The sequence below is a fragment of the Phycomyces blakesleeanus genome (genome assembly GCF_001638985.1).
Source record: "Phycomyces blakesleeanus NRRL 1555(-) unplaced genomic scaffold PHYBLscaffold_9, whole genome shotgun sequence".
In the NCBI taxonomy this organism is placed as follows: Eukaryota; Fungi; Mucoromycota; class Mucoromycetes; order Mucorales; family Phycomycetaceae; genus Phycomyces; species Phycomyces blakesleeanus.
In genome coordinates this window covers 1584429-1611261 of record NW_017265142.1, presented here as the reverse complement: position 1 = coordinate 1611261, position 26833 = coordinate 1584429, and the positions used below count along the sequence as shown (strand labels likewise).

General features: G+C 35.7%; 10 protein-coding genes across 10 annotated transcripts; 4 read left to right on the top strand and 6 right to left on the bottom strand.

Annotated features, from left to right (window-relative positions):
• Window positions 1-326: 326 nt before the first annotated feature.
• PHYBLDRAFT_145045 (hypothetical protein) lies at window positions 327-2442 on the bottom strand (the record flags this gene model as incomplete). Its single annotated transcript, XM_018431355.1, has 7 exons — window positions 327-440; window positions 519-845; window positions 912-1115; window positions 1204-1424; window positions 1491-1850; window positions 1950-2100; window positions 2254-2442. 7 exons carry the CDS (start codon window positions 2440-2442, stop codon window positions 327-329), a joined length of 1566 nt encoding a protein of 521 aa, XP_018292653.1.
• Window positions 2443-2625: 183 nt separating this feature from the next.
• Window positions 2626-3496, top strand: PHYBLDRAFT_67474 (hypothetical protein; the record flags this gene model as incomplete). The annotated part of the gene is made up of 4 exons (XM_018441800.1): window positions 2626-2671; window positions 2789-2873; window positions 3210-3321; window positions 3428-3496. 4 exons carry the CDS (start codon window positions 2626-2628, stop codon window positions 3494-3496), a joined length of 312 nt encoding a protein of 103 aa, XP_018292652.1.
• A 947-nt stretch (window positions 3497-4443) lies between these two features.
• Window positions 4444-9558, top strand: PHYBLDRAFT_168012 (CCHC-type zinc finger transcription factor; the record flags this gene model as incomplete). Its single annotated transcript, XM_018435781.1, has 7 exons — window positions 4444-4633; window positions 4673-5353; window positions 5683-6803; window positions 6906-7285; window positions 8078-8318; window positions 8448-9170; window positions 9217-9558. 7 exons carry the CDS (start codon window positions 4444-4446, stop codon window positions 9556-9558), a joined length of 3678 nt encoding a protein of 1225 aa, XP_018292651.1.
• Window positions 9559-9703: 145 nt separating this feature from the next.
• Window positions 9704-10329, bottom strand: PHYBLDRAFT_145042 (hypothetical protein; the record flags this gene model as incomplete). Its single annotated transcript, XM_018431354.1, has 3 exons — window positions 9704-9888; window positions 9982-10055; window positions 10109-10329. 3 exons carry the CDS (start codon window positions 10327-10329, stop codon window positions 9704-9706), a joined length of 480 nt encoding a protein of 159 aa, XP_018292650.1.
• Window positions 10330-11357: 1028 nt separating this feature from the next.
• PHYBLDRAFT_168011 (hypothetical protein) lies at window positions 11358-11726 on the top strand (the record flags this gene model as incomplete). Its single annotated transcript, XM_018435780.1, has 1 exon — window positions 11358-11726. One exon carries the CDS (start codon window positions 11358-11360, stop codon window positions 11724-11726), a length of 369 nt encoding a protein of 122 aa, XP_018292649.1.
• A 50-nt stretch (window positions 11727-11776) lies between these two features.
• Window positions 11777-13213, bottom strand: PHYBLDRAFT_168010 (hypothetical protein; the record flags this gene model as incomplete). Its single annotated transcript, XM_018435779.1, has 3 exons — window positions 11777-12166; window positions 12242-12526; window positions 13133-13213. 3 exons carry the CDS (start codon window positions 13211-13213, stop codon window positions 11777-11779), a joined length of 756 nt encoding a protein of 251 aa, XP_018292648.1.
• Window positions 13214-15229: 2016 nt separating this feature from the next.
• Window positions 15230-16761, bottom strand: PHYBLDRAFT_133419 (hypothetical protein; the record flags this gene model as incomplete). The annotated part of the gene is made up of 3 exons (XM_018429569.1): window positions 15230-15656; window positions 15842-16180; window positions 16363-16761. 3 exons carry the CDS (start codon window positions 16759-16761, stop codon window positions 15462-15464), a joined length of 933 nt encoding a protein of 310 aa, XP_018292647.1. The 3' UTR covers window positions 15230-15461.
• A 701-nt stretch (window positions 16762-17462) lies between these two features.
• PHYBLDRAFT_181268 (hypothetical protein) lies at window positions 17463-21274 on the bottom strand. The gene is made up of 12 exons (XM_018438441.1): window positions 21060-21274; window positions 20774-20949; window positions 20599-20707; window positions 20449-20471; window positions 20259-20277; window positions 20078-20115; window positions 19753-19982; window positions 19466-19547; window positions 18547-18905; window positions 18328-18383; window positions 18120-18179; window positions 17463-17900 (listed from the first exon to the last, which is right to left on the bottom strand). The coding sequence occupies exons 1-12, from the start codon at window positions 21142-21144 to the stop codon at window positions 17611-17613; spliced, it is 1527 nt and encodes a 508-aa protein (XP_018292646.1). The 5' UTR covers window positions 21145-21274; the 3' UTR covers window positions 17463-17610.
• Window positions 21275-23066: 1792 nt separating this feature from the next.
• On the top strand, window positions 23067-23379 carry PHYBLDRAFT_145037 (hypothetical protein; the record flags this gene model as incomplete). Its single annotated transcript, XM_018431353.1, has 2 exons — window positions 23067-23244; window positions 23309-23379. The coding sequence occupies 2 exons, from the start codon at window positions 23067-23069 to the stop codon at window positions 23377-23379; spliced, it is 249 nt and encodes an 82-aa protein (XP_018292645.1).
• Window positions 23380-23982: 603 nt separating this feature from the next.
• On the bottom strand, window positions 23983-25027 carry PHYBLDRAFT_186839 (hypothetical protein; the record flags this gene model as incomplete). The annotated part of the gene is made up of 2 exons (XM_018439290.1): window positions 23983-24661; window positions 24852-25027. 2 exons carry the CDS (start codon window positions 25025-25027, stop codon window positions 24016-24018), a joined length of 822 nt encoding a protein of 273 aa, XP_018292644.1. The 3' UTR covers window positions 23983-24015.
• Between the last annotated feature and the right edge of the window lie 1806 nt (window positions 25028-26833).

Below are 26833 nucleotides of genomic sequence, written 5' to 3'. Positions count from 1 at the left end.
CGTTGTCAGAAAAATAATAAATGAAAATACAGTTGCCAATGAGTTCAGATGGCAAATATATAGAGAGATAGAGATAAATTATGGTATGATCAGAGATAAACATTGAATTTTTTGAAAATATTTCAATTTTCTCTCAAGAAAACTCCAATAACAAATCGTTTTAAAGACCGCTAGTAATATTAAAAAAATTAGATATATAGGCGGTAAGGCTTAGCAGATCAGGAAAGTAAATTTAATATATTTAAAAATTATGAAAGTAAAAAATAATATTAATAAAAATGATAGGAAAGAAAAAAAATACAGATATATATAAAAAGGGTAAAAAACTAATCTTTCCCTTCATCACGACAACAAGAAGTATACTTTCTGCTTGTGAATTGCTTAACAGCTTCATGTGCTTCCTTCACATTCATTTTTTGGCTATATGCCTCAATGTAATGCTACAATTAGTTATAATAATTGCCAATGTTACAAAGCTTTCCAGCATTATCAAGAAAAGTATGGATATTTCTATCCACGGACTTGTAGATGTAATTACACTGGAGGCGAGCTTCATGCTTAGCAGCACCCCGGTACCTTTCAATCCAATTGCAATCGCAATAGAACTTTAGATAAAGCTCGAATAGATGGCCAGAGCCTTCAATAGCCTCATGAAGAACAGTTTTCTGTGACAAGAAATCTGGCTGAGAAGTCAGAAAATGATGTGCACAGCACTTACTACCTTCAGAGGCGTCTTTACTCTTACAATCTAATTTCCACTTTTTGCGTAGATTGTATGGGTCCTTCTCTAACCACATACCACACTCTTCAAGAATCGTACAGACACCCTTCATATACTTCACCTTCTTTTGTATCCACTGACCAGACTTCTTGGTGAACCACTCATCTTTCTTGTACTACATAGCCTATACTTTTTCAACGCCATCTTGGGCAAATATGGTTTCTCTTAACACACAAGGATCATCTTCTTCAACTTCTTTGTCGTCTAAGTTGATCTTGTTTACTATCAAAGCATTTTGACTATATGCCTTATGGTTTGTGCTTTGGCCAAATACAAACACAGCCTTGCATTCAGGGTGGAGAAGCGCAAATAAAGAAATAGTGTTGCTATCTAGCTGCTTCATTATATGAGCACTAGTTCAGTACCCGACTCTATCAGCTCCAGGGTGGAGCATCTCATGACTGGACCATGCACCATTAGACCATTGTATCATGGCATGCATATCTAAATTCACTAATCATAAGCGACATGTCAGGACCCTTCTTTCTGATAGGATTCTCATCCTCTACTAGCCACATAGCTTCTTTTCCATCATTTGAATAGAACGTCGACTCATCATGAGTGACGAGAACATGCTCTACTTCATCAGTTGATAGCTGTGGCATAGTCACGTCACTATTAGTACCAAAGCTTGCCATCTTTGCTGTATAGAACATTATCCACTTAGCTTATTTCTTATGGTATTTGAAAACATCAACTCTTTTGTGACTATCATAGTAGATATCTTTAGAGTTTTTTCTAAAGATGTATCCCCATTTATGAAGATACTTCCATATCATGCTTGTCAAAACATTCCCTGGGATTCCAAGTTTTTCTGGCACAACAATTTCATCAATGTTCTTTTTTACTAAAATTGCACTGCGACTTTCAGGTCTTTGCTGCTGAATCCACTTGCAAATTGTTGTCTTAAAGTCTTCATCAGAAAATAAGGAAGGTCGTCTGGCATGCTTTCCTTGTTGATGCAATGCAATTGACCAAAAATCGAGATATTCTTTGGCGTATTTTCTGATCATTGCAAGACGATAGGTGTTTGCATTTACCCATACTTCCATGGATGCTCTCTCAGATGCTTATATAGTTTTGCGTCCGGAAATCCTGTTTCTAAAATATATTTCAATGGACTTATGCTTGCAAAACTCAAATGTGTCTTGTTTCTGTGATGATGCACCAGGGCGTGTAAAAGGAACAAGGTTCTTTGTCACATCTTCATATGCAAGCTTTACTAAGGTGAGCTTGTCTATAGAAGAAACTTTGACATCTTTTTTGGAAGACTGGGCTGATTCATCCATAGTCGTGCTATGAGTGCCAATTGTAAATCCCTTATCCATAAGGCAAAAGCTTCCTTATGAATCCAATCTCTCCTTCTCTGCCTCCGTTTTTCTCCACTCGGTTGTTAGCGAATTCTTTTGATATATGCCACAAAGAGATTTATCAGCATCTTTGTGCCATTTATGAAGTTGATTAAAATATACAGCCAAAGTAACATTTTCAGTCATTCTCTGAAGCTCTCTGTCATTCAAAATGATATCATCTTCATAATCAATTTCGTATAAGTCCACAAGTTCTTCATTTGTTGACTTTATTTTTTTGGCAAAGGCTCCTGTACTAGCTACTCTGTTTAAGTTCTTTGCAATTCTTGATCTTTTACTAGGACGTGGCATTTTAAAGTGTTTGAAATATAGAAGTTTGTTAAGTTAAAGTAATTATACATGTGGCATTCCAAAGAAATAAAAAAGATATCTGGTAAAAACATAAGTTCCAATCACGTTAATTGCCTTATTAAAATAATATTTAAATCACTGTCTGAGGCCCCTATTTATTTATTTTTTCAATATCGAAAAAAAATGGTAAACTCCGCTATATTTCTACTATTATGTCCCAACTTTGAAGGTATATAACTTTTTGTTTAGGACAGCTAGAACGAATCTAAACCATGGAAACAATAGATGACAATCATATATATTGTTTCCATGGTCTAACTTTATGATAACTTAATTTTTGCAAAAGTCATATACGTTTGGAAAAGTGTCAAAAACTTTGATGATTATTTCCGACTGCACCATAATGTGATAACACTTGAGTCTATCCAACAGTAAGGAGATGTAGTAAAATGTATATAGAAAGAACAAATATAACAAGAAGTATGCTTATAACTATCGCAAAGAGTTGTTATAAGTTAGTGATGATAAAATAAATGTGTAAACAAAAGTAAATAAATGATTATTTTAACAAAATAAAGATAGATAAGGATTCTGTTTTATTATTGCTTCATCTGAAGACTTTTATATGTGAACAATCTATACTACTTTGCTATAAAGCTCAATTAAAGTAGTGCCAATTGTTGTGGTAGTTGAAGTTTGAAGAAGTTTTTAAGAAGAAGAATTGAGGATTTGAGATGAGGAACAAAGATTTATAAGAACTTGTGTAGGGCTTGTTTATTGAGAAAAGATTTGGTATCAAAATTCGATAAGATTCCTACACTGAACTACTACTGCTACTTATATTATTTTGGATTGGAAAAATTATATGCCTGGGGTCAGGTAATCGGTCCTATCTGAGCCTAAATCAGAGCAACGTGATATTGGGATAATTAATATATTAATTAATTATATAAATGTGTGTAGTCCCAATGAAATATTTATATAGAAAATAATCATGTTTGTGAGTTATAATTATGCTCCTAAGAATGCATTGATGTATCGCATATTATGGTGATATTATCAATAAAATATAATGATCATTGTACATGATAAACCTGTGTGTTACATAATACAGTAATTGGTAGACATCTTTGACTGCAATAGCTGAGGCTTTATATTATTTCCTTCAGAATTATTCTCAATTACAGCAGTAGTTAATACTCATTTACAACACCAATGATGAAATACAATACACACGGGTATGCCTTGTGCAAGGAAATTGAAGGAAATCTTGCAAAGAGCGTCATACTTCTTTGCAGAATATTCGTGGTTTAAACTAAACCAAAAGAACACACACCATGTCATCTATAAGTGTACTAATCGTCACTATAAATGAAATTAGTGTGGGAATACTACTAATTTGTGTGAAATTTAATAACTGGTAACACTACACTGAAGCAGAGGAAATTAGTCGTAAATGAGCTATGCTTGCTACTAATCATAGTGATATTGCCACTAATTTACTAAATGGTAAAGCGATATGTTTGATTGGTTTAGTTTTAAACAGATTGGTAGTAAAAGTATAGTAGTAAATACATATATAAAACAATTGGTGGTAAAAGTATGATAATAAATCCATATATAGAAAAATTGATGGTAAATTTGATAAATTTTATTTTTATTTATATGCTTGCTGTGCAATGAACATTGTTTAAGAGACGAAGTCCTGGTGGTTGATTCCAAAGAAGAAAAATGATAACAACAAATGGACAACAAAACCCACCTGATCCTATACATAGTACGATCAACAACCCACGGATTTCACCTCAGCCTAGCCTTAATGGCTCGCCCACCCATCTACACACGGTCTCCCCCTCTGACATCTCATTGTTGACATTGTCACAATCTGCCAAACCCATACCAATTTTCGGCAATTGGGCTCGTATAGCCCGAGGAAAGCCAGTAACCATTTTTGATGATGCTTCTGCAAAAGCAGAATTAGCTTAGCAAAAGGCAAACCAAATGTGGATTTCGTCAAATGAAGACAATGCTGTTGTTTTTGACATCACAGATAGTGGCTTAGACGCTGCCCAGTTTTTTCAGGCCCTAAAGTCCCAGTACCCTAGCATAGTAGGGGCTCTGGGTCAAGACCGTAGAGATAGAAATATAGCAATTATTTCATTTGACACTATTGAAGATGTGCCCAGGGCTTGTTCAGAGGGCGTTGTCATTGGACACTAAACTCTCTTAGCCACGCCTACATTTGGCAGGGATAGCAACATCCTTCGCATACATCTTGATAAGTTACCTCTCCGCAGGGCAGATAAATTAGAGTCTCAAGTTCAAGAAGTCATGGGCCTTTTTGGTCGAGTGATTCATATTGGTTTTTATATGGACCCTCAGTTTCAATTGTTTGGAGGCAAAGACTTTGTCATGTTGGACACTGCTCCAAAGGAAGGGATTGAATACATTCCCCTAACACACAAGATTGACTTTCGTGGGGAACAAGAGATTTATGCCAAGTGGCAGAACATGCCTGTGACATGCAATTATTGTCATAGAGAGGGCCATAAGAAAGCAAACTGTGAGAAGAAGACGAAGAGCCCTCGCCTGTGCTATGGTTGTAAAAAGCCAGGCCACATTCGGGCACAATGTCCTGATGAAACAATTGAGAAGGAACGTAAGCGTCAATGCCAAGAAGATCCTCAAGTTATCTCACCAGAGAATGGAGGTAACAACCACCAGCTTGAAGAAGAACTGGCCTGTCTAGTCAGAGAAAATGCGAAGATGCAAGAGGCACTTGTGCAAAGTGAAAATGCACTTGAGGACAAGATTGCCCTCGTTGAAGAACAACAACGTAGTCTGGAAGGTATAACTGAGAGCAGCGAAATTACAGTCGGACCGACTACAGAAGCACAAGGAGGAATAGCAGGTGATGAAGACATCATAATGACTAATGAAGCTATGGCCAACCCACCCAAGGCGACTGGCTGGAAGTCCTGACTGAGAAATGATGTTGACCCCACTATCATCATTAATGGTAAAAGAAACCGAAACAACAAACCCACCCAAGGACTCTTCCCAGATCCTTCAGCTGTCCACAAGACTGTCGTCGCTGATGGTTCAGGGCAGTAAATATGTCTAACCATCTAAGAATTGCCTCGCTTAACTGCAGAGGCTTAAAAAAGATGCTGACCACCTCTGGTTGACATTTCGCCTGCCATATAAGACAACAAAAATATGATATCCTTGCCATCCAAGAATCGCACACTGACACCGAAAATACGCAATCATCCATCTCTACACTCCTTCAAGCTCAATCTAGCACATGGTCACATCACTGTGGTCTAGTTTCCTTTAACTCCGAATACTATATAGAACCACATCTCAACTCCTTCAACCCCATACACCTAACAGACGGCTGTCTGCTTACTGCCACAATTCACTACGCCCATAAAATACATGACCCGCTCAACTTCTTTGTCATTTATGCACCTGCCCACCCAGAGCAATGCCCTCTCTTCTACTCTCTTCTAGATCACTATCTAGCCTTTAGTTCTCCACCACTTCCAAAAAGTGTGTTACTCGGAGATCTCAATTACAAAACAAGACTCACTTCCTCCCCACCCCTTCCAACCACATGGACCCAATGGTTATCCCACCATTGGTTTGACGCCATCACTCCTGTGAACTGCACGCCACTCCCAACATTCACCACTGGATCAACCCTCGATTTCCTTTTTGTCACAAACGACCTAAAGATATCAGTACACTCTCCTGTGGTTGAATATGTTGCCGGATCTTGGATGGATCATTTCAGTATCAGCATCCAACTTTCAATTGGGTCACCTCAGCATGGACCTGGAATCTGGAGGTTCAACCCATACCTCCTGTCTGATAAAGAGTTTTGCAACACAATGACTACCTTCCTTGATGTAGCAGAAACACAGATTCCTAATGTAGCACCTCACATCCAATGGGACCTGATAAAGGCTAATTTGAAAGCCATGGCTATAGACCATAGTCGTAAAGCTAGAAACAAAGCCAAGACTATGCAGAAGATACTACCGGAGCAACGATCTGCTATAGTAACACAGCTGCACAGTCAGTCTCAAAGAGACTTACAATCGAGACACCCAAGCAACCCACACAGTCGTCCACGCACACAGCATACGCAACATATCTCCAACAGAGAGGTAGCTCAGGAATACTTAGGGACTAGCCAACCACAAAGTCATAGAATTGAGGACGAACCCCACACCTCACCAACCCCACTGACAGAAGAACAAGAATACGTTCCCAACTCTCTAGACGACGATCCCTCCTCAGTCCTCCATCAACAGCTGCTTGAAGTTGAGCGTCAGATAGACTGCCAACAAGAAGTTGATGCCCACATCCTAGCACTTCGATCAGGACATAAGTGGCGCAAACATGGAGAATGCTCAAATGCCTACTTCTACCGATGCTTGAAAGAACGCTGACAGGCACAGAACATCCAAGCACAGCAAGAAAATGGTGGCCTAACCAAATCCCCAGATGGTCTGGTTAAATGCGCCCACACCTTCTATTCCGATTTGTATACTGCCAAAACCATCGATGATAATGTTGTCGAGTCACTGTTGGCCAATATTCCAGATTCCAGCTGCCTACCTAGCGAAGAGGGAGAGACTATTACAGCAGAATGGGATGCTAAGAACATATTGAGAGCCCTTAATCACTTCCCCACTCGCAGTAGCCCAGGCATAGATGTTATACCATATGAACTTCTTCGTTGGCTATTCCAGCACAAATTTGCCCAAGGCCTGATGGTCAAAGTCTTTAACCTAGCTCTCCAACGTCAAGAAATTCCGCGATCATGGAAACGGTCTGTGGTTGTTCTGCTGCCAAAAAAGAGAGACCTTACTTCATTGTCCAACTGGAGGCCTATATCGCTGATATGCGCTGACACCAAACTCTTCACTCGCCTTATCACATCACGCCTTCCAACCGCGATGAAACTCACTATCAACCCATACTAAACAGGGTTTTTGGGAAATAGGTTCATTGCAGATAATGGAATAGTCGCCAGAATAATCATGGATACGGCTCAAAGATACAAACTATCCAGAATCTGCTTACTACTTGACCAAGAAAAGGCTTACGATCGAGTTCACCCTGAGTACCTGCATTGATGCCTTCTTCGGTTTGGGTTTCCTTCCACTTTCATTCTTGCCATCACAGCCCTCTTCTTTGACACAACACTTTGTGTCAATATCAACGGATATCTGTCAGCTCCAATCAAACAAGGCCGAGGTTTGCAACAAGGGGATCCACTCTCCCCTCTTCTTTTCAACCTGGCCCTCAAACCTCTACTCCACACCATCCTTGCTACCAAACAACTCAAAGGACTCATCATCTGAAATGGGCTCCCTTTATTGTCCCAGTCTATAGACGAGCCACCACCTATTAAGTTCTTAGCATATGCTGACGACGTAGTAGTGTTCTTGAACACGCCTGACAAGCTCAACATCCTGATAGATAAGCTCCAGGTATATGGCTATGCGTCAAATACCAGAATGAATAGACATAAAACAGTCGCAGTCTCCTTATCTGGTCGTAAACAACAGACTTGAAATTCTCATTTGCAGAACCACAAAATAACTTCATGGCATGATAGTCATAGCTCGCAGCCAATAACATATCTTGATTACCCTCTCACCAGCTCAAAGGCTCAACTATTCTGTGCTTTTGAAGACGTAATTACAAAGATCCGTAACCACGCACAATTTTTAGCACAGCAAAACCTTTTGGTTCTTGGTAGAGGGCTAGTTGCCAACTCACTTCTTCTGAGTAGGGCATGGCATGTAATACGCATCCTCCCAGTGAATACGGCTGACATAAGCAGACTTCGTTCAGAAGTAATTAAATTTTTATCTCATGGACGCTACCCATTTGTTAGATATGACTCATGCACTCGTCCACGACGAGAAGGTGGCCTTGGCGTCCTGGATCCTCAGACCCCTTATTCCTTACTGCAAACCAGATAGATTCTCCCCTTGCTCGATCAGACCGCCCCACTATCTTTCGCCGGCAAAATACTGGCATACCTTATAAGGCAGTATTGCAATACAACTAACTCATTTCTTCCTCTGGTGTTTCCTGAGCTGCGGTCACCTCGCCTCAACACCTTTAGTATCTTTCCTACAATCTTTCATGCTATGAAAACCATTCCTCTCTCCTTTGACTGGACTGTCATAAATCCTGTCACTGTACAGGAGCTATCTCTCAGCACAATTCTGGCCCCATCTCATCCTCTACCACTCTTCTTTACCTGCGGTAAACTACGTGCATGTAATGCATTCTTATATGACTACACTCTTGGATGCATATGTCGACTCAACCAGTATGAACGAAGACGAGCCAGGTCTAACATAGACACGCTGTTTACCCTTTTGGATCACAGTGAACTCCGACTGAAGGAGTGGTTCTCTCTGCTCACAGTTTCTCCATTGCGAGAGCCTGGCTCAGTGATGGCCTCCTTCTTTCCGACTCCACCTCGCCACTTTCAAGGCTTCCTTTCCTCTGGGATACCAAAAGTTCCACAGATACGCAATCTCTCTGCTCAAGTGATCCGTGCACACATAAGACCGCCCCTCACCCAAGTCTCACCCCCATTCCCACATGCAGCACTAGTACACTGGTGTAGCTTTTTGGAATTACGTCTTCCTCTTAGAATCTACACCATCTGGTGGAGATTGATGCATGGAAAGGTTCCTAGTAGGCAGCGGCTATTTAGCCATAACGTTACGGTTGTAGACGACCCACAATGCATTTTATGTGGCGAACTGGAAGATAATGAACATCTATTCTGGGCATGCCCTCATAAAAAAGTTAATTTGGCATCAAATTGCAACCCGGTTCCTGGAATATCCCACATCGCTTACGTTTGACCACCTTCTCCTTCCTTCTTCTCCAATGTCAGTTGAAGTCAAGAATACCACAGTGTCCGCCTATAGTATTCTGGGATGCACAATAGGGGCCATTTGGGACGCTCACTTCCAACATATCTTCCATGATGTTCCTTTTGTCACTAACCGAATAGCTGCCATTGCTACCTTAAACATTAGAAAAATAGAATTAGAAGACTCACTCTTTTAGATAGATAGCACATGACTATGATATTTCTTTAATAAACAATACAAAAAAAAATAAGAGACGAAGTCCCTCAAATGAGGTTTAGGCTTCCTAAGTCACGCTTTTTATTCTTTTTATATTCTTTAAGTTTTTTCTACCCTACTCTTCTCTATCTCTTCCTAGTTGCGCCATACAATTCGATGGCCTGCTTAAGGGAAATGGTGGGTGGGTACCACCTCATTCTTGAGACGTCATCCCTCAAACAATGTTTATTGTCCATCACTCCTAGGAGTTCAGACAATTCCCATTGTCCATTGGAACCCCATCCTTCAAATGAGATTATTTCTCCATAGGCTGGAGAATTGTATTAGCAATGTTTGTATGCCTGGGGCTGTCCAGACGTCAGTAGTATTGTTCAAAGACCTTGTTCTTGTCACTCTAGTTTACTTGTTGCTTGATGTCTTGAATGGACACTCCTCTTATCCTTGCTATAGTTGCTGCAGCAGACCTGGTTGAGTGGTCTTTGTGTATGATCGTGTCAATCCCACTTTCTTGTAACAATTTCTTAATTCACGTTTCCAATGTGGATGGTCTTATGCTTCTTGTTTGAGATGTACCAATGTGAGCAAGAAAAAGGGTGTGGTCTTCTGGGAGGGTCTTCCTGAGATCTGCTGTCTTCTGCAAGAACAGCCATGTTGTCTGTACGAGACAAATGCTTTGATCCTCTATTGGCTCAAGTGTCAATTCTTTCTGAGTGGCCGCCTTTGGTTGTCGCACCATGAGATAAAGTCTCATTGGCTGGCCATCTTCTTGTACGATCTTGACATCTCTTGCTTGGAGGCAGCCAATATCCGAACTTGGGCACTAAACTGTTGCCAGGCAAAGTAGTAACGCAGTCTTTTGCTGCAGTATTGGCAAGCTAAGAGTATTCACAGCGGTATGTGGGAATTAAAAAAATATGGGAATTTGACAAATTATTTAGATTTTTTCATCCACAGTGATTTTGTTATACGATGTGCAAAACTAAAATTTTTGTGAGAAATGTTTAGTGAATGTGGATGTTTCAAACTTTACTAAAACCTTTGGCAATAAAAATTGAAGTCATATTTTAATAAAAATTGAAGGCAGATTTTTATATAAATTGAAGGTAGACTTTGATACGAATTTTGAGTATTATTTTCTTTATACCTAGCTTTACTCTTTGAAATGAACAGCAATATTTTCCAATCCTCCACTGACAATATCTCTTTGAGTGAACCTGTTTCCACATCTACCAGTGGCTGTAATGCCAATTGGAACTACTTGGAGGACATTCAGCTGTGTAAGTCGTGGCTGGCTATTTCTCAAGACCCAATAACAGGAAAAGATCAAAGAGGTACTACCATGTGGGAAAGAATTGGATTGAACTATCTTGAAAACATCGATCCAAGCTGTATGTTCCGCTCTACTAGTTCTTTGAAATCCTGCTGGAATCATATACAAAGTAAAGTAGCAAAGTTTTGTGGTTGTGTGGCTCAAGTTGAGCGATGCAATCAAAGTGGGGCCAATGTTCTAGATATGGTAATATCCTAGTTAAAAATTTGGTTAATTTATTATTGATGTCTAATCTCTATATATACAAAAACTAGATTTCTGAAGCAAGAATTCTGTTCAAGGTCCAAAACAATGACAAGACATTTAACTTGGATCATTGCTACTCCATTTTTTCTCTTGCTCCCAAGTGGATGAACCGCTTAGAAGGTTCGACAAGAGGATAAGGAAACAGAAATCAGATTGTTGTGTCAATCACTCCGTCCGGTGGGAATGTTCAGGGGAACAATGAGATGTCTTCCCAACAAGGGGTTGTCCGTCCAATAGGTCGCAAACAAAGCAAGGCCGGATCCCAGGGGAAGAGAAAGGTCCAGGAGGCTCATTTTGATCTGGTGAATGATCAAAGAAAAGCCCGGCGTTCTGGTAGCAGAAAGGACAAAAATTTCAGAGAGATGCTGGACATGAAGTATATCATGATGGATGCAGACACTATCAGCGATCCAGTAAGACGCTGCTGTGTTCTCTTGAAGCAAAAGCAAGCCCTGCGCCGAGCAGAAGAAGTAGAAAGGGGTTTTGAAGATGAGGATGAGAGTAGTGATGATGAAGAAGAAGAAGTTGAAGAGCTTCAAAGTGATGAAGAATATAATTTTTCTGATGAATAAAATGTTTTTTTTTGCGCTTTTTTAACATAAAACTTTATTACACTATTTATTTATTCATTATTTCCTGCCATACTCCACAAGTTATTCACAAGGCTTTTTACTAACTTGGCATGGTTGATTCGGCTTGTAACTTCACCATATCTTGTGACAAATTCAGAAAAGCTTCCTCTGGTAACGTCTTTACTAGTCGCTCTTCTACTAGCTCTGTCTGATAATGACATTTCTGCCAAGCTTTGTTCATAGACCATGTCCAGGCCATCTATGCCACGTTCGTCTTCTACTATCATGTTATGTAATATGATACATGCTTTCATTATCATATTTAAGTCTGTAATTCCCCACGACTTTGCAGGAAGCTTTACAATGTTGAATCTAGCCTGCAGTGCTCCAAAAGCCCGCTCAACATCTTTTCTGGTGGCCTCTTGTTTTTGAGCAAACAGCTAGATTATAAAATTTGAAGTAGCAAATTTTAGTAAAGATAAGAATAAATATAAGAATACACAAATATATGTTACCTTTTCCTTTGCTAGTACGGGATTTGATATGGTTTTTATCAATGTTGCATAGCTTGGGTAAATTCCATCGGCGAGATAGTACCCCATGTCATATGTTTTACCTCCAATGTTGTAATGCACAACAGAAGCTGTCCCTTCAGTGATTTCTTGAAAGACGTCAGATTGATCAAGAACGTTAATATCATTAAGGCTGCCATGGAGCCCAAAGTACGAATGCCACAGCCGGAGGTCTTGAGAAGAAACGGCCTCAAGAATCAAAGTTGGCTCATGTTTACGGCCAGTGTACTGGCCATGCCAAGCCGTTGGGCAGTTTTTCCAGACCCAATGCATGCAGTCTATGGATCCTAGCATCCCTAGGAACCCTCTTTCGGCACCAACTGACAGTAGCCGATCCGTATCTGCTTGATTAGGCCTTCTAAGGTACTCATCTCCAAATACAGCTGTCAATGTCTTGCAAAAGATTTTCATACTTTTTAAGACAACAGTCTCGCTCATTCTCAGATATTCGTCAAGTGAGCTGGCGGATGCTCCGTAGCAGAGCATACGCAGTGCAGCAGTAACCTTTTGGAACGTCAAGTATCCAAGTACTCCAGAAGCATCTCTTTTCTGGACAAAATAGGAGTCTTGGTTCTTTACTCCTTCACAGACCCGGAAGAAAAGACCATGTCTCATTCTAAACCTTCTTCGAAAGATTTTCTCATTGTAGACAGGATCTGCAGCAAAATAGTCGGAATACAATCTTTCATTGCCTTCAATGCGTCCTCTGTTTATACTCGTCCGAGTTGAAGGCATAATGGCATCCAAATTGTTCAACAAAAATACGTTGCTTGCTGCCCGTCTTGCTTCCTCTTCTTTATCATCATACAAGTAATCAAATAATCCAAAATTTACATCTGGATTGTTGAGAAAGTGCTCGTATTCTTCAACATCAGAGTCTACGTTCAGGTTGATTGTATTTTGATAAGCACTCATGGTGTATAAGATTTTATTTGTATTTTGATAATATTAAGAAAGAAACATTTGATTTAAGATTGATATTTGAAATGTTTATATGTTGCTGATAGAAATTTTTCAATCCTAACGTTAGAAAAGTCATGAAATATTTAGTTTGGCAAAACCGATGTGGTTGAATTGAAATTTATATATTAAATTTGTTTTTTCATTTCAAAATACACATTTATTTCCCACATACCACTGTGGGTGCTCTTATATAAGCTATTAAAACTTTATTATAATTATTCTTTATCATGGAATTCTTATTTTTATATTTGATTCTTAACTAATAGTAATTTCTGAGACATTTAATATTATACAATATGATGACCAGTTCTGAAATTTCTTAGTAATTCCGTAATATATATGTACAAATATATATATATATATATATATGCATTTTTATGCTAAATGTCTGCTTTTATTTTTAATATATATATTAGTACCATAGACAATTTTTTTTGCTATTCTATGTCTTCTTCCGCCTTCTCATTTTATTTATTTTTATTATGGCCCCTACAATGTCTTTGATCTTATGCTGACTTTGGTGTATTTTGATTCATTTATAAAACATCTTAGCCTTTCAATACATGCCCTTTGACTCATTTTCATCTTCTGATTTATAAGTGAACTGTTATATATAATATATTCAATCTTTTTAATATAAGTCTTTTTAGTCCTTATCCTTGTTCCCCGTTATCTACCGCATGTGATATTATTTAGAACATAATTCTCTTTGCTCGGCTTTTATCTTTTATATGTATAATGTTAACTTTGTTGCATTTCTTGGCTACTCTCGTAGTGGCTACTGCAGTTAGTTGTCCAAACACTTACATGCTAAATATCCTTTTGTTTGACAAGTTTGGACATTAATATTATTCAAGTAAACTCTACATAGCTCATTATCTCGACCACAATATCTTCTGTCTTTGTTATTATCAGTTTACTTGTTTATTCTCACACTTTTATGGGTTTCTCATTATCTTTTCAGACATCTAGCTTTTCTATCTTGGAATTAAGGTATTTTTCTTCTTTTGAGCAATTTAATAAAATATTTGTCTCATATATACAAATTCATTAAAAATTCAAGGGTTTGAAACAAGGAGAGTATAGCAAAGTACACCTCTATGTACAGCCTGGTGGGAATTAAGAATAGAGAGAGAGAGAAACATAAGACATCATATTATTGTTAATTTTTTGTATTTATTGATTTATATCAGCTTATTTCTTGTACATTTTAACTTGACTGGATTTGATTTCTTAATTTGACTTGACTTTTGAAATTATTGGGTCAGGGCGGGAATATATGCGTAACTAGATTTCCTTAATAAGAATGTGATCCAAAGTGCCGCGGAATTTTTTATTTTTTATTTTTTACGTTTGGTGTGGGTGTGGATGAGGGTGTTTATATGTGCGATGAGGGAGATTCATTTGTAAAAGTATTCGCTCTCTCATATGTACAATACATAAGCTAAACAACCTGCTCACTGACTGTATAAATGACAGACTCTGTCCAGTATTGCCAAGTTGTACTGAACTGGGCTTCAAGGTCAAATAGATTTAGAAATATTATTGTTATTAGCATTTTTTTATTGAAAATAATAATAGTAATAAAAGACCTTTGTAACTATCATCTTATATTCTTTTTTTTATTTTGGTCTAATTTTTGCTCTCATAATTGAAATTATTATTATTATTATTATTATTATTATTTTGGAATTATTGAGCGCATTAAATATTAAATGAGTCTAGACGAGGTACATTTCAATTAATCAACTCTAATTTTATCATAATACAGATAGAAAGAAAGGAAGGTAGGAAGAAGAAGAAAAAGCCCTCTTTCTATGAAGATGTATTGGGTGAGTTAATTTATTATAATATATATATATATATATATATAAGCACAGATGGCTTGAGAGATTATTTGATAATTGAATAAATCCATGAAACACACACACACACACTAAATATATATTTATATATATTATATTCTTATTTTGTTTCAATATTGAAATATATTTTATAGTTTCTTCTTTAATAGATATATATATATATATATATATGGTTGTTTGTTGGGAATTATTTACATAAAAAGAAAAGAAAGAAAGAAAGACAATTGAGAAAAGGAGTGAAAAGAAACCTGATCATAAGAGAATAAGAATAACAGGAATTGTAATGATAGTAATAGTTATATGAATAGTAATAAAACAAATATAAATATGTGTCTTTACAAGAGGGATTCACCTAGGCAACAGCGTGCAAGAGAACAGCCGACTTGAATAGTTTGGAAAACTTCCATTTCACTTTCCAATGCCGGATTAACTTCCATAATGTCTGCGGCCACCAACAATCCTGTCTCTGCCAAAGCCTCGCAAATATAATGTCCTTCTCGGAAAGTAAGTCCACCACGTACAGGTGTACCCTGGGAAATAAAAATTAAAAATTTTAAAAATAAAACAATAAAATTGTCAATTAGTCAAGTCGGGCAAGTCAGTCAAGTCAGTTGATTATAGACATCTTGTGTACACACATGAGCTAAAATATACTTTATTTTGAAGTAATATATATATATATTCTATGTGTGTGTGCATATTTATATATACTTACTGTGCTAGGTGCAACAGAGGGATCCAGGGCATCGACATCAAAAGTCAAGTGAATAGGAAGATCTCTTTTGGGGTTGACATGATCCAGGGCCATTTCAACAATGTTGCCAATACCATAGCGGTCAACATGGTGCATAGAAAATGCCTTGATTTTATAGTCCCTGAGGATCTTCTTTTCAGCTGCATCTACGTCCCGAAGACCGATGTATACTAGCCGGTTGGTCTTGAGCAAAGGCTTGACCCATGCAAAATCAGGGTGACTACCAGCAATTCCGGTCAAGAAACTGACAGGGCAGCCATGAATATTACCCGAATCTGTGGTAGCTGGAGTATTGATATCCTTATAGAACAAAAACAAATTAAAATCATAAAATAATGAAATAATGAAATATTGAAATAGACAGACAGACTTTTATACATATATATATACATATATGTAGAGTCTGTCGCTCACTGATACTGGTACTAAGGCTATTACTAAATTTCAGGTATTTATAAACCATAAAAAGAAAAGAAACTTACTGCATGAGCATCGACCCAGATAAGACAGGCGTTGGGATAAACCGAAAACACTCCAGTAACAGTAGCTAGTGCAACCGAGTGGTCACCGCCCAAGGTCAGGACAAACTTGTTCTGACGGGCCCGTTCTTCAATCTGCTTGGCGACAGCGTGTGTGACATTCGAGACATACTTTGGCTGCTTGAGATTAAGGACATCGGGATCTTGGTTGGGACGGAGAGAGGAGATGTTGTTGTTGCCTTCGTAATCGACCTTCCAACCCATTTCCTGGATCTGGTTCAACAGACCAAACTCGACCAGACGAAGAGGACCTTCTTCAACACCACCACGGGGCTGACCACCACTGAAAGGTACACCAACAATAGACACGGTCTTGGTACTCAGGAACTTGTTATCAGACATGTTTGTTTTTATTTAGTTCTTTAGTTTTGGATATGTTGCTGGTGTTTTATTGACTGACAAAGAGGAAGAAAAGATAAAAAAGGAGAATTAAGGGACGTGAGGAATTGGATGATAAGCGACATGTCTAGATATTTATACTAAAATTATATGTATATGAAAATGTATGTATATAGACATTTAGATAATATATAATATATAAAAAAATTAAGTGACATTTCAAACACACAGAAACACCAATACACTGGCACACATGTGTGCGTATAAGAAAACCAATAAAAAAGGAAATGGTATTAATGGAGAAATCCGCTCCAATGAGGAGGCGTGAGAATGTTCTTAAAATAAGTCACAATGAAGAGTTTATTCATAGCTAGTTAATATAGGTGTGTGATTATGATTATGATTATGATTGCGATTGTGATTGCGATTTCTATAGCATACACATATTTTTTGTATATATAAATACAAATAGAAACTGGGTCATGTAAGAAGCTAAAGAAACCCTAAAAAGCAGAGTATATACGGGAAAGTCTATATGATTATTATTAGTATGTGACGAGCAAGAAACACAAACAACCAAACAACCAAACAACCAAATAAACAAATAATCAAATACGTAACAGAAAGGAACATGAAGATGAATAGGAAAGACTTAGTAGGTGCCCTTCTATTATCTATCTATAGGTTATATGATGTGTGTGTGTATTTGCTCAAGTATCATTTTTTTATTTTATTTTATTTTTATTTTTATTATTATTATTATTGTTATTATAATTATAGTTATCAATATCGATATCAATATTATTGAAAATGAGAGAGAGAGAAAAGCTTAATAATGGATAATAACAATAGTTAGCCAAGTCTTTTAAGATAAACAGCCAAAATGACAATAAGGACAGTCAAGACCTTCAATGAACCTTTAAAGGTCTTTATCCAGTTGATGGCAGGATGACCAGAAACAACAAAACGCAGGATAGAATTGTTTCTGTCGTTGTAAGGTGGATATCTGACACGCATAAGAGACTCCATGGCCTGCTTCTTGATCATGATGGATCGTGCATGGGTAAAAGTCTGGAAGGAATGGTCGCCATGGTAATTACCCATGCCTGAGCTGCCTACACCACCAAAGGGCAACGCGTAGTCTATAAAAGGCAAAAAATGTTTAAAAAAAGAAATAGAAAAAGAAGGGGGGTGAGTACGAGAAAGGAGGAAGGGAAGAAGGGAGAAAGGGAGTAATCGGGTATGATGAGTTGTGTGTGTGTTTGATGAACAGACAGATATCATCATTAAATAGAAGGGGAGCTTAATAAGGATATTTTTATATTATAGGAATTATTCTTATTCTTTATCTGATCCTTTACCTGATTGATGCACAAGGCAATCATTGACACAAACACCTCCAGATTGGGTATTCTCCAACACTATAATAAATATATATAGAAAAAAGGTACTACTACGTCAGATGCCTCGAGGATTCAAATCAATCAATCATTTCTTCTTCTTTTTCTTCTTTCTTCTTTTCATTTCATTTCATTTCATTTCTTGTCTCCTTGACAACCGTCTTCTTACCTCTCTTTGTTAGTTTAGGATCGTTTGTGAACATGTAGAGTGCCAATGGAGAAGGTCTAAATTGGTTTTTGTATATGTAATTGTTTATCATAGTTATGATTAATATTAATATTAATATTATGATTTGGATAATATATGAGCAAAATAAAATATTTGATAATGAAATCCCAAACAAATATTATTATTAGTTAAGGAAATAAATAAAGAAAGAAAACTTACTTTTTGTTAATGAGACTAATGGCCTCATCAATGGTGTTGTAATAAATGATGGGTAATATGGGTCCAAATATCTCGTCAGTCATCAGGACCTGATCAGTAAACTTGACATTGGTGATCACAGTGGGTGCAATATATCTTGTCTCTCGGTCTCGCTCACCGCCAATGACCAGTGTTCCGGTGTGGGGTTTGTCGAGCATACCGGCAAGTCTGTCGTAGTGACGAGTGTTCATAATCCGACTATAGTCCTTGGATTGCTGGGGATTTTCTCCGAACCACTCTGTGATGGTTTCACGAATGTGATTGATTAATGTGTCTGCATGTGTTTGAGGTACGAACACGTAGTCAACGCCGACACATGTCTACAATCGGCAATTATTAGTTATTTTATATATCTATATGTATCAGATAGCCAGAAATAAAATTGTATATAGATTAAAATAAAAATAAAGGCAGAGAGGCACACACACACACAGAGAGAGGCAAAAAATAATAATAATAATAATAGTTGAATAATTAAAGAAAGTTAGGCTTGTTTAGATTGTCAAAGATAAGCAAATAAATAAAGAAATACTATTTAAAACGAGATTATTTTGATTATTGTTTGGAAAGATAAAGGATAAAGATAAAGGGGTTGTCAAAAACAAAGACTTGTACATTTGTATTTGTATTTGTATTTGTGTCGCAATCCTTCACCCCCCCCCCCTTTTTTTTTTTACTTATCACCTTCTATATATAGAAATAAATGTCTCGATAAAAAAGAGAATTAAATAAAAAAAGAAATTTTTTATCTTATCTCTTCCTTCTCTCTATATGTCTGTCTACCTCTTTCTCTGTTTGTATGTCTTATCTATCTGTTTATCTATCTTTCTATGTCTGATTTGACTATCAATTGCAATGACTATATATGTATTATCTTTACCTGTCCACAGTTGTAGAATTTTCCAAAACAGATCCGCTTGGCAACGATAGAAAGATCCGAATCAGGAGTAACAATTGCTGGCCTATGAATGTGATTTTATAAATAATGCTTGATTAGAATATATATATGGATATATGGATTTGGTTCTGTCAGAATAATAGACAGACAGTTAAACCGATAGATATGCTTAATCTTGATTTTTTGATTTCTTGATTTTCAACTTAATTTTAAGTTTTACTCTTCTTCTTTTTTGTTGGTGTTCCTTTTCTCTCCTTTCAACTACTTACGATTTCCCTCCTAATTCAAGGGTGACTGGCGTCAAGAATTGAGCTGCTGCTGTCATAATAATCTTGCCAACTGTACTATTTCCAGTGTACATGATGTGATTGAACTCATTTTTAAGGAGAGCAGTCGTTTCTTCCGCACCACCGTTTACAATACGATAGCAACTAGTGTCCATGTACTTTGTAAATAGCTCGGTAATCAATGCAGAAGTATGCATAGAGATTTCCGATGGCTATTGCAGAAACCCAACAAAAAAAACAAAAAACAAAGGATATTAGTATACATGTATATAAACAACAATTTCTTATGATTTTTTTTAAATATTACCTTTACAACAACAGTGTTACCAGCAGCAATTGCACCAGCTATAAACAACAATGAAATTCACATAGTTTAATAATTATAATTATTCAACGAGTGGATATGTATTTTTTTTACATATACGTATAATTGTACTTGAATTAGCAAATACTCTCGTTATTTTTTTATTTGAAAATATTCTCCTTACCAAGAGGAACCAAGGCGAGCTGTGTGTGTTTGGTGCAATTAAATACAAGAGAAAGGCATCACCGGAAAATCAATAATTGATCCATACGCCCACACTCACGCCCACACTCACGCCCACGCCCACACCCACACTCAAATGTTTTTTTTTTATGTATACATCTCTCTTCTCTCTTTCTTTTCTAATTTGTTACCTGTACAGGATAGTTCCAGCAACCTAATATATGCACACGATTAAGAGATGAAGAAAAGATAAATTTATTGGACCTTACATATCAAATCCATAATTGAAAAAAGCACATCTCAATGCAAAACAATCGTGTAGATAAAGAAAGGATTCTTACCAATAACCAATACCATGCCCAAGGGATCTCTGCGAATAATATTCTTTCCGGTAAAGTTGGTCAGCATACGTGGCTTGACCTCCTCATCTTTCACTAATCGATCGATATTCTACCATATATATAAAAAGGTGGTTAATAAAATAAAATATTAAAGAAATAAAGAAAGATAATTTACATTCAGAAAGTAGGTGCACTCGTCAAGAGTTGGTCCAATATCAGAAATGAATGCTTCAGTGTAGGGCTTGTTGAGATCCTTGAAGAGGGCTTCACAAAACCGTGACTCATTTTCTTTGACCAAACTGTAGAGACGCTTCAATTGAGCCTTTCTAAAGGCAATATTACGAGTCTTGCCTATTTTAATTTATTTATTAATTAAAGAAAAGAAAGAAAAAAAAAAGAGGGCCCATTTGCTCATGAGTTCATCTTTTAGGTTGCTAATGACAAACTAGACAGAAACTGACCTGTGTTGAATACTTGACGGACATGACTAACACTGTCTTCAATAGCATCAGCTGAAGAATACTCAAGAATATCACTAGCAGTCATATTTTATTTTATATTATTTTATAGCTTTTATTTTCTTGTTGTTGTTGTTGTTGTTGTTGTTTTTTGGTATTCTTTTTGACTGTAAAAGAATATATAGGAAAATTGAGAGAGAGAGAGAAAGAGAAAGAAATAGAAGAGCAAGAAAGAAGAGAAGAAACCAAAAAGACTTGGGGCTTTGGGTAATGGTTTATTTTTATTTATTTATTTATTTATTTATTTTGGTTGTTTAGAGTTTATAGTATTCTGGTTTTTTTTAGGGTGATAAAGTACAGTGTACTTGCGTGTGTACTTGCGTGTGCGTGTGCGACTTTAAGAAGTCAAAAGTAAATAAATAAAGCTAAGGGGTGAAGAAATAGTATAAATGAAAACGGTGCTTTGTTCCTTGGTACATACATAGATATACACATATACGTATATTTGACTTGATTTCATTTCATTTCATTTGGTTTGGTTTGGTTTATCCTAAAAGAGGAATTAAAGAGCTAGAGACAGCTGAAGAAGGCTGGAGAGAGCCAGAAAAAAAACAGAAAGAAGAGTCATAAAGAGAAGGTGGGAAATATGTAACGATAAGAGAATAAAATCATATGCACAGTCCATAGCATCCTATGCATTCATATGCTAATTTTCTTTTCTTTTTGTTTTTTTTTTTTTTCATTTATTCCGCATTTATAACATTACCGATTTCTCATTTTATTTTATTCAATTTAGGCTTTAATTTTTTAATTTTTTAATTTTTTAATTTTTTAATTTTTTAATTTTTTAATTTTAATTTTAATTTTAATTTTTTTTATTTTTTTTTAGAGGGTATTCAATTCAATTCCTTATAATAAGTATTAAGGGGTCATCAGTTGTCAACAATTGGTGTGGACAGACTAAAAGCTCAAAAGAAGGGCAGAAAAAGAGCAAAAATTTAAGTCATATCATTGGGCGAAAGTTTTAACTAATTTTGCTCTTTTTTCCCCCTTTTTTTTTGAACTTTTAGTCTGTCCACACCAAATCATTGTAGTAAATGGCAGAAATTACAACTACGGTAGCGGAGCTGCAATATCTTCCAATAGAATATTAGATTTTAGTAAATTAAAAGTATTTACAGCGAATATTATTTATTTGAGTTTAAACGTCTTTTTATCTAATCCAATAAAATCTTTTAAAATAGCAGAATTATACTATTTTTAGGTACATATTTCTCTTTTTATAGCAAATTTGGATAATACAATTCGTTGGATCTCAGATTATTTTTGCATATAATCCAATCAAATATTCTAAATATTGCAAGTCTATACCATTTTTTTTAGATATCTCTATTCTTATAATTGGTTCAACAAATACACGGTTTTACATTGGAATTTTATAGTTTTTGTTGATCAAAATAATACAAGTTGAATATAAAGAAGTATGGAAAGAAGAAGTACTCTTTTTTATGATATTTAGTAGCAGCTTAAGCTACAAAGTTACTAAATAATATACATATATCTATTTCTATGTAATACTTTTTACATTTTTTATCTAAAAAAAAAAGGCTATTCTCTAAGTCCTATGATATTGATGAAGGTATGTATATTGCTTAATTAATTCTTTTTATCAAAGAGTATAAACCTGCTTTGTGTTGACATTGTCATGTCTGATTCCTACTTTTGAAAAACCAGAAGACAGATTCCCTGCAATTCTCTAAAGCTACCGAGATTTCTAATGAGCATGCGAGCAATCTTGACAGCCAAATTGTACTTGATGCAGATATTTTTCTGTCGATTCTTCTCAAGTTACTTTCTTTTGTCAACTTTGCTGATTCGTATTTTATTAATACTAGCCTTGATAGCTATTAAGTATGATTCTTTTAAAGACATTTAATAATTCTAGCCCTTGTGAAAAAAAAACAGAAACAAGTCCTTTTTAGATGTACCAATCTAAATTGTTTGGAGAACATGGACGGGGCAGAGGTTATGCATCGTTTGTGGAATCGGGTTCTTGCTTCTGTCCTGAACTTCCGACATATACTTAACATTTTAAGATATGATGGGACTATACCTGTAAGGTTCACCCGCGTCATTCGGATTGGACGTATCAGAAGACAAGCAGAAGAAGATCTCCAGGAGGGTCGTCGTTTGAGACTAAGACTGACTAGAATTCAAAGAAGATAGAAATTTTTGTCCTGGTAACCGCTTAGAACCCACCCAAGCTACCGCTGGTAAGCCATTAGATTTGAATAACTTTGTATTTAGTTTTGTAATGGGTTGAAAAAGCTAAGAAAAAGATGTTTTGCTTTGGCTGCAAAAAAACGGTAGAGTAGAAATTGGTGCTTCATTAAAACTCAGCTACAAGACACTTTAAACCCCGGAAAACTTGCAACAATTCACTAAAATCGCCCATTTTTTTTTTCTATAGGGAGATATAGATCTGTACATTTTGACGTGAAAATATGGATGTCTTTAACTGACAGAAGACAATATATACTAGACTAGACCAAAATAGACTAGATTAGACTAGACTTTAATAGACTAGAATATTATAGATTAATTCTGTCAACAAGGTTTACTAGAACATTTATATATTAAAGTGAGTTCAAGAATATGCACCCTAATACTCGTATATGTGTATATTCTTCTTTAAATGCCAAAGAGATATTCAAGAAGAACCATTTCAATTAACCCTATAAAAGCCAAAAAAAAAACAAAAAAGGAAGGACAACCAAAGCTATTCTATTTAAACACAAACAATCACCATATTATACATCCTCTTTATCTTTCCTTTCTTTCTTCCTTCTCACTCTCTGTATCTCTTGTTAATCATCATTAATACAATTCTTTTTCTTAAAAAAAAAAGACAGACTCTTTGGTTTTTCATTTTTCATTTTTCATTTCTTCATTTCTTCATTTAATGATGACGCTGTAAGAACGCTTGACGAAGAACACTATTGATATCCTCATAAGATGATTCTACATCACTCATCTCATCATCCATCTTGTCAACCCAACAACGTTCGCGTGTCTCATCTCCATGGCGCAGTACATGCGTTGTGTGCAATAATTCATTCATCTCACGGTATGCGGTGTTTGGAGGAGTATGTCGTGTGGAGATGACAAATGATTTTAGTATGGGTGGTTGAAAGGAGCTAGAAGTAGATTGAAGATAGTTTTGGCTTTGTTCTTGTTGCAATTGCTGTATTCGGTGATGTAGAGCATGTTGTTGTTGTTGTTGTTGTTGAGTTAATCGACCTTGATTGTTTGTTGATTGTGAATGATGGTAGTGTTGGTGATTATGAATTTGGCGTTCCTGTTCCTGTTCGTGTTCCTGTTCCTGTTCCTGTTCCTGTTCCTGTAACTGCGACTGTAAGTGCTGCTGTGCTTCTTGTTGCTGCTGTAAGTGTAGCTGTAGCTGTAACTGTAACTGTGAGTGCCGCTGTGCATCGTCATCTTCTCCTTCTTGGTGTTGCTGTTCTAATATCAATGGTGGTTGTCTATAATTTTCTGTCCGTTGTGCTTCAGTAAAATGTCGTTCTTCTGGCTCTTGTAAATATATACTAGACACAAATATACATATACATATATACATATATATATATATATATATATATATTTGTATAAAAGATAAAGATAAAGAAAGGATGGAAATAATAGTAGTGATAATAATAATAAAAATATATAAAAAATAAAAAGAGAGAGAGAGAGAGCTTTGGTAAGCAAAATAGCCTAATAGGAAAAATGAGATACCTGTTGTTATTACTGCCATTGTTGGTGGTATTGTTTGTTCTGGATCTTTTGCTCTGGTTTATTTGGCCATCCATCTCATCGCATGATCGTGTTCTTTTTGGTCTCCGAGACTTTGGTTGTGAATGAGCCATGTGCATTGATGAAGCAAAGAAGGTATCCCAGTAGATGGGCGGCATGATTCTTTTACTTTTTGTCTTTTTTTTTGTTTTTTTTTCTTTCTTTTGTAGGGTATTCCAGAAATGATAGTAAGATATTAATATTCAACTAGTACTGTTTCTTGTATATCTGCTTGTAGATGTGTGTATTATTGAATGGTTGTTTTTTTGCTCAAGAGTGAGATTATAAGCCTTTACTTTAAATTTAGATTAAATAAATAAAAATAAATAAATAAATAAATAAAATGGCTCAGAAAGACAAGTCCTTTTTTTTTTTCTCTCTCTCTTTCTCTTTTTGGCTATGATTTTTAGTGTATTTAAACTGATTAATAATTGCCCCTAATGTAATACGTACACACTGATCAAATAATAATAAATTCAAATCAAATCAAAAACTGCTTGTAATTATTACAGCCTTTTTTTCTTCTTCTTCTTTTCATTCACTCTATTAATCAGACTTGGTGCCAAACAATCTATGTATACATCTTTATGTGTTTGTGAGTGTATAGTTTTTATTCAGGGCTTAGAGAGTTGATATATATATATATATCATTTTTTGGCTCTTCTGACCTCCCCATATTATAAACAATTATCGTGTAACTCGAGTGTGTCCGATGACATGACACACTAATACAACACACGTTATAGATAATATTATTAGTGTTATTAGTACGAGTATGTATCTATTAAAGGCTTTGATTTCAAAAGAAAGATAATGAAGAGGGTCTAGGCCACTCTTAAACATGCAGCGATAGATATAGTAGAAAGAATGGTACACACATCTGCTTGTGTATGCTTAATGTCGTCAATGGCTTCACAACCTGTTTATTACCAACGGCCTTCTACCCTTCTTAAGTTTACTACTAAATCTTAAGAAGGGCAGAATAAAAAATAAAATAAAAAAAAGGACTAAAATAACAAAGATACTCATATTCATTCAAGGGGTAATACAGATAGATAGATATACTGTCAGTTTGACAAGCGCCTGTTGCTCTCACTAATCCAGAAACAGGTTTATTCTTTTCTTTAGTCCTGGTATAGTTGTTGTCTTTTAAGGTCTTGGCACACCACATTTAATAAAAGCATCAATAAATTGATCAATAAATACATCAAGGTAGACAGATGATATATATATATATATATTTGTTATAAAATGAATGGAATGAATAGAATGAAGGGAGTGGAATGGAATGAAGAAAAACAAATAAATAATTTTTTTTTTGTATGTACATGTTATTTTATATAATATATATAAAATGATAAAATATATACAAGAAAGGAAGGAAGGAAGGAAGGGGTGAAAAAGGAGAAGATGTCAAGGAGGGGAGGGGGTTGTATATACATATAATATATATATATATATATATTCTTTTTACTCTTTTTTTTTTCTTTTCTTTATAATAATAAAAATAATAAAAAAAGAGTCATAATTGAAACAAATAAATAAACAGAACACATATAATATTAAATATTTATACATATTTTGTGTGAGTAAGAGGTTAAATAAAGAAATTAATGTTTAATGAGTGGAAAGGGCAAAAAAATAAATAAATTAATTAATAAATATGTTGTATATATAATATATACAACATATTTATGGCTCTTTGTTCAATCTCGATTATCTTTAGAGGATAAAAGATCAAGAACCAGTTTCCCCACTGTGAGCCATAAAAAGATGTATATTATATGTATAAAAGGGGGTAGGACATTAATAAACAAGCATAAATATATATAAAATAATGAAATGAAATGAAATGGTATGAAATGGTATGAAATGATATGAAATGATATGAAATGATATGAAATGAAAGGAAAGGGAAATATATA

Coding starts and splice junctions, on each gene's coding strand:
- PHYBLDRAFT_181268 (XM_018438441.1), bottom strand. CDS start 21,144: ATGACTGCTAGTGATATTCTTGAGTATTCTTCAGCTGATGCTATTGAA. Junction 19,983..20,077: donor GTAACACTGTTGTTGTAAAG/GTAATATTTAAA, acceptor TTTCTGCAATAG/CCATCGGAAATCTCTATGCA. Junction 17,901..18,119: donor TTGCCTTGTGCATCAATCAG/GTAAAGGATCAG, acceptor TGCCTTTTATAG/ACTACGCGTTGCCCTTTGGT.